The sequence below is a fragment of the Echinops telfairi genome, unplaced genomic scaffold (genome assembly GCF_000313985.2).
Source record: "Echinops telfairi isolate 266 unplaced genomic scaffold, ASM31398v2 ScPeMD7_7412;HRSCAF=8450, whole genome shotgun sequence".
Taxonomy (NCBI): domain Eukaryota; kingdom Metazoa; phylum Chordata; class Mammalia; order Afrosoricida; family Tenrecidae; genus Echinops; species Echinops telfairi.
Genome location: NW_022111312.1, coordinates 10887417 through 10894179, shown reverse-complemented (window position 1 = coordinate 10894179; position 6763 = coordinate 10887417). Strand labels below are relative to the sequence as shown.

General features: G+C 57.1%; 1 protein-coding gene across 1 annotated transcript in view; it reads left to right on the top strand.

Annotated features, from left to right (window-relative positions):
- The window catches only part of SH2B3 (SH2B adaptor protein 3), a 25982-nt gene that overhangs the window by 4281 nt on the left and 14938 nt on the right, over nt 1-6763 (top strand). Inside the window, exon 2 of the mRNA XM_030887472.2 lies at nt 6406-6761. Within this exon, the coding sequence (XP_030743332.1) occupies nt 6433-6761 (329 nt within the window). The 5' untranslated portion in view covers nt 6406-6432. The remainder of the gene's footprint in view (nt 1-6405; nt 6762-6763) is intronic.

The following is a 6763-nucleotide window of genomic DNA, read 5'->3' as shown; positions in this document are numbered from 1 at the left end:
CCGCCAGCTGCGGGGGAGGGTTGGGAGGGAAGGCCGCTGCTGCCCAGGACGCTGGTCCCCAGGGAGGACTGGGAGGGAGGAAGTCTGTGCCCGACTGAGCTGGGAGCTGACTCATGGGTGCTGCTGGGGGCCCCACTGGGGGAGCTGGACACGAAAGAGGACCTTTGACTAGGAGCCTTCTCCCCACCTCAAAGGAGATCCTCTCTAGGGCAGTGTGCAGAGGGAGGTGCCCTTCTCAAGTTGGCCTGGCCTCCTGCTGGGGTGGGTGGTATGAGGGGGGAGGCCTCCCTCTTGGGGGCTTGTCGGGCACTTCCTAGCCTGGGGTGGTCCCAGCAGCCTAGCCTGGCACAGCAAGCTGGGGGACATCACCTCTTCTGGCCTACCGGGCTGCCCGACAATGTCCGTGGGGCACACAGCACCCATAGCAGCCCCATGTTATGTTCCATCAGGAACTGCCTGGCAGGGCTGTAGGAACCTCTCCCACCCCCACCCTCCACCCCAAGCCATCTTGGGCTAGGCTCTGGGCTCCTGCAGTGGATGGTGCTGGGCTACCTGGTGGCCTCCCTGGAGGAGACAGCTCCCTCCCACGCAGCTGTGAACTGGGGGAAGGGGAACCCCTTTCCTGCAGTGGGTGAACTGCCTTCTCGCTGAACTTCAGCTGGGGAGGACAGTGGGAGCTGGGTGCTTAAAGATGTCCCTCCTGCACAGTGTCAATGGGGAAGGGAGGATGGGGTCTGTGCCAGCTTATTTTAACTTTGATTCCTATTTACTATTATGAATGTAATTAATAATTGCTTCCTGCTCAGAGCTGCTCAGCCCCCACCCCCAGGGCTGGCATCCTCAGATCAATTGCTCTTAATTTTATTTACCACAATTTAAAACATCCTCCCCAGTAAGCATTCTTTTTTTTCCCCCCTTCTGGCTTTGGTGTGCTGAAACGTTCTGGAATTAGTCATGTGGCTGTCGGACGCTGTCAAGGGGTTAAAGCAGTGCCTTTAAGTTCCATGAAAAGCCATCCTCCTGGTCCTGCAGGTGGGAGCCCCACGGCCTCTCTGCACCGGGTCTGATCATGAAAAAGGAAACCCCGAGCCCCGTTCCTGTCCCTGAGCTGCAGTTAATTAGCAGTGGCGGCTGAGTGGGGGCGTGGGAGGGCTGAGGCTCTGTCCGGGTAAGAATGAGGCGCCCAGCTGTTCCAACCCTCACATGTTCCCACTGGCTTGCTGGCAGGCTGGAGGGCTCCCTGGGGTGGGTGTGCCTGGGTGGGGGGCAGGGGGAGACTCCGTGACAAGGGACTCTGGAAGTTGTGACCCTGGGATTAGCTGGGTCCCTGTGTAGGTGGAGGCATCTGGGGATTCTAGGGGGCCACTCATGACATTGTCCTGGTGCCTCACCCAGCTGTGGGACTTTGGGGGATACCGGAGACCCCCTTCCAGGCTACAGGGAGCAGCTTCTGCTCTCCCTCCTGCCGAGGTCCCAGCAAGGCTGTTCCCTCCTGGCTGCTCCCCCTCCACCCCCTGTTTGGAGATGGATCTCCAATGGGGCTGGGGACAGAGACATCGCAGCTTGCCCTCCCCACTCACACCCTAGCGTCTTCCTGGGTCACAGTTGCTGCAGCTGAGAACGTCTTCAGGCCCTGGCCCCAGGCTGCCCCACAGAATCCAGCCTGTGCCTGGCACAGACAAACCAGAAGATCCCCTGCCCCATGGCGTCTCCTAGACTGTCTTTATACTGCGCCAGTCTCTCTCTGGTGGAACAGCTGGGAGGTTAGAGCTGCCTGTGTAGGAGTTCACATCCCAACACTTAACCCATGATGCCACCAGGTCCCCGTGGCACATAGTAAGTGCTCAATAAACAGAGGCCTGGAAGGGAGGGGCTGCCTTCCTTTGGCCTGAATGCCTGCCTGTCACAGCCCCCCTCCCCCTCCCTGGCCACAGCTGGCTGCCCCATGCTCCTCCTAGCTATTTCCTGCCCAGCCCGCCTGAGAAGGCCTTTGTCAGCGCTCCAGCGATACCCACTCCCCCTGCGGCTGCCCTGGGGAGCAGGCCTGGCACACCCAGTGCTGGCAGCCCCAGCGCTGGCAGACAGGAGAGGATCCAGCCAGCGTCAAGAGGATGCCTTCAGGCTATTTGACAGATGAGAGCACGAGGCTCAGAGAGGGAAGCCCTCACTTCCACACTGCACAGCAAGTGGGTGGCAGAAACAGGGCTGGAACCCACATCTGGGCCCTGGCTGCCCCATGCGGAGGCGTCCAGAGGACAGTCTTGTTGGCTTCCTCAGGGCCCCAAGTCTTTGACCAGTTGAGAGCGTCAGACTTCTGTGTCCGACCCCAGGAAGTTGTCAGTTTATTTATACAAGTAATGTTTCTGGAGCCCAGGAAGGAAGGGAGATGTCTCTAGGCCGTGGAGGTGGGGGCAGGAACAAGCCCCAGGTGGGAGGGGGTGGGTAATGTCACCACATTGAGCCAATTTAGAGGCTGCTAACCCATGAGGTCAGCAGTTGGAAACCGCCAGCCACTCCACGGGAGAAAGGTGAGGCTTTCAGCTCCCTTAAAGAATTACAGCCTCAGAAACCCATCAGGCCAGTTCCCCCTGTCCTTTTGACTCGATGGCGGTGGGGGAGCTGTGTTCTAATCTCAGCTCTGCCCCTGGGTGGCTCTGTTGCCCTCTCTTCTGCTCTGTGAAATGGGCAAGCTTGTTCTGCATGCAAAGTGTAGCATAGAAAACCCCAACAAAAGCCCTTACAAAAGAAAGACTGTGGTTTTTGCTATTCTTCTGACTACCTGGTGGGTTTGGGAGCATTTTACAGACTGGCGAGAGCCTGTCTAACTCAGAGCTGGGTAGGGAAGTAGTCTAGGATCCTGCACTTGGGAATGGGAAAGGTGGGTGAAGGGCATCGTGAGGAGGCCCCCAGCTATGGCTAGGGTAGTGAACACGTCCCCCATGGGTGCAGCTGTTCTTAGGAAGGCTCCGGCCAGGGTCTAGACCTGGGTGAAGGTTCTGGGGTCACTGACATATAGGGGTTGGTAGGAGTTCTGGGACAGGGGTGGGCAGAGGCCCCCCAGGGTGCTCAAAAGTAGGCTGGCCCAGCTAGAGGTGGCCACTGGAAAATGCTGACCGTTACAGGCTGTTCAGCAAGCATTTCTGGAGCTCCTGCTGTATGCCAGGGTCTCGTCGGGAGCTGGTGGCTCAGGAAAGTGTTTCAAGGACTGCCTGATGGATGCTCTCTGCCACTGAGCTGGATACATTCAGGCCAGGCAGGCAAGGAGCCAGCTCGTGAGAAGGCCCTGGGGCAGCCAGCCTGGTGAACAGGGCAGACCTGAGGGCTGCTGGACAGGACAAGAGCCCAGGTCTGGGTTCTGTGTGCTCCCTGGGCACCACCAGCCCATGGGGGTGGGCATGGGTGTGGGAGGTCACAGGGTTTACCCAAGGACCCATTCTCCTTCCTTTTCCCCCTCCCCCCTCCCTCCAGCCAGAGGGGTGGTTTTCCTGTCTTGGCAAACGTGATAGTTGGGCACACAGCCCCGGCAGACTGCCCTCTCCATGCCAAGTACTAACAGCTATAACTGGGGTACCCTCCTGGTTGGTGCCAAGGCTTCCATGGCATCTCACCTGGAGATGGCAGGACAGCCCTTGTGGTTCTTGTCACTGACAGGGACTGAATGATGTGAGGTGTCGGAGATCACACCCCAACTTTTGGGCTCAAATCTCTGCTTTAAGCAGTTTCAGGGGCACCGTATGGTGAGGTTCATGTCACGCTTACCCCTACGGGGCAAAAGAGGAAACAGGCGTAGAGAGGTCAACAAGTGGCGTGGGACTTGTAGGGCCAGGGGCACCTGGAAGACAGGGTGTTGTCTCTCTGGGTCACTGCTCTGCCCCCAGGGCCACATCTGCATGGTGCCTGGCACCCAGCATCACTGTCCCTGACTCACGGCAGCCCCCTGCACCAATGATGAGAGCCTGCGGGGCTTTCTTGGTCACGCTCTGGGAGCAGCTCGCTAGGCCTGCCTTCTGGGGAGCCACTGGGTAAGTTTGAACTGCCAGCCTTTAGAGGTCGGCCACTGCTGTGTGCCTTCCAGTCCATTCTCAACTCTGGGCGACCTTGTAGGACAGTAGAACTGCCCGTGAAGGTTTACTCTCCTTTCTCTGTGAGCAGTTGCTGGGTCAAACAGCTGGCCCTTTAGTCAGCAGCCCAGCGCTTTGCCATGGTGCCACTTGGGCACCTCCTTGGAAAAGCTGTACCCAGTAGGCCCTCAGTCATGTTTGGGGTTGGGTTCAGTGAGATGATGGGTGGAGCTGGGTTTGCACCCAGGCCGGTGTGGGTGACAGTGGTGTGCACCTGTCCTTGTTCCAGGTCCTACAGGGGTGACCAGGGACAGAGGTGGGAGCCCCAGGGGTCCCAGGCAAGACCAGGCTGAGCAGGAAGCAAGGAAAGTACCTGGCACCCTCCAGTCTGCACCAAGGGCAGGGCCTTGTGCCCGGAAGCGAGCCGGGGAGTCGGATGGTGGTGGCAGGAGTAGGAGCCCCACTGGGTGGGCAGATGAGGGTCTCCACTCACCCTGAGACACTGCAGATATATGCATTGAGAACCTTGTTAACATGTTTCCTTTTATTTTATTTATTGGATTTGTTTTATTTCCACTTTCTAATTGAAAATTAGGTGGGGGTGTACATTTCAGATCATTAACTAAGTATTCAACAGTTTAAACCACTAATCAACCCCGCCTACACGTTGATCCTTCACCCACTCAATTTCTCTTCTCCCCCTTGTGGCATTCACCCCCGTTTGACCTGGTGCTTTTCTCTTCCCAGCCCTGTCCCCGCAGCCTCCAGTCTGTGCCCTTTGGTGTGAATGTGTCTCGTGTGGACTCTCTAACAGTGGTCTCACAGAGTAGTTGTGCTTTTGTGATGGCCTGCATCATCCGTGCAGACGGTGCTTTGTGGTTTTGTCATTGGTTTCAGCATCCCATTGGGTGTACGTGCCAGAGCTGCTGCTACAGATGGGTATCTGTGTGTTTTACCGAGACGCCGCAGTAGTACGCTCTCATAACATTTAAATAGCAGTAACACCGAAAGTAGCTGTCCAGCCCGACAGGTGGCAACCCCCCAATACGTCCAAGGAGACGTTGGCCCAGAGGGCCAGGCTTTTCCACCAGGCACCTGTGGGTGGACTGGCACCTCCAGTTTGCAGGGAGCATCGAGCGTGCCGACTGTGTCCCCTTCCTGGGCCCCTGCCTGAGCAGCAGTGGCTTTTGTTCCATGAGGTTCTTGAGCTCTGGATGTAGCTCTCTTTGGAAATGCCAGGATTCTGGTGCCCATTTTATAGGTGGGAAAACTGAGGCTGAGTAACTTGCTCAGGGTCATGCTCTAGTAAATGATAGTGCTAGGATTTGAACCTAGGACCCAGGACCCTCGTGTTTAACAGAGTTTTCTTGAGAGGAATTGCTAAGTGGCACATCTTTCCCCAGCACTGCAATTCTGGCTCCTACCCAGAAGTCAGATGGTTTTGTTCCCACTAGACCGTGCTTTCCAGATTTAAATAAACTGGTGCACATTTAAAGGGAGCCCTGGTTGTGCTTCTGGTTAAATGTTGGACTGCTAACCTCAAAGCTGTCGGTTCACACCCACCAGCTGCTACTCTGGAGAAAGTCGAGGCTGTGGCTCCTGTGAAGGTAGATGGCGTCAGCAGGCAGTCTTAACCGCCCAGCTCTGCGCTGACCTGTCGTGCTGCTGTGAGTCAGAACCGGCGTGATGGCAGTGGGTTCTGTGTTGTTCACGGTGCACATGGAAACTGGAAGTTGAGTTTCGTGTACCTGTAGTTCGTATTGTTCAGCTGTTTGGGTTTCCACTGATCAGCTCGTCTTAACCATTTCTGTGTCCTGCTCAGCTAGCCCCTCCAGAAGACTCTAACCAAGGTCTAGTGTATTTCACCAGCCCCCTTCCAGTGGACAGTGCCCCGGTGGTGTAGTGGTTAAGCGTTGGGCTGCAAACTGCAAAGTCAGCAGTTGGAAACCACCAGCTGCTTCACAGGACGGTGGGGGGGTGAAGAGGAGGCTTTCTAGGAAACTCACAGGGCAGCTCTTCCCTGCCCTGTACGGTCGACATGAGTCAGTATTGACTCGATGGCAGTGAGTTTGGTTACAGTGTTGAATTTAACTTTTCCTAGTGACAATTTAATAGTGGGATTACTTAATACGTAAAAAGAGGAGCTGCCGGATCTGCACTCCATCTTGCCAAAGTAGTCTCCAGTATACCAGCAAGCTTGTAGGGGAGTGCCTGTTTTCACTGCATCTTCATCAGCACTGCAGATGATAGGCTTTTTGTTTATCTAGTTTTGACGATGCGCTGATTCCAAGTTGCCATTTGCTTCTTGAGTGCTCACTTATGCCCCCCTCCTTGTGTGTTTCAGCCTGGCCGACCCCCCTAGGTCTCCACCATGAACGGGCCCACCCTGCAACCTGCCTCGGCCTCCTCCTCCTCCGCCGCGCCCCCTGCCGCCCCGTCCTCGGCCACACCCGCGGCCTCCTCGCCGCCGCGGGGCTGGAGTGAGTTCTGCGAGTTGCATGCAGTGGCCGCGGCTCGAGAACTGGCCCGCCAGTACTGGCTCTTCGCCCGCGACCACCCGCACCACGCGCCCTTGCGCGCCGAGCTCGTCTCGCTGCAGTTCACCGACCTCTTCCAGCGCTACTTCTGCCGCGAGGTGCGCGCGCACCCACCGCCGGCGCGGGACTACCGCGAGACGGGCCGCGGGCCCCCGGCTAAAGCCG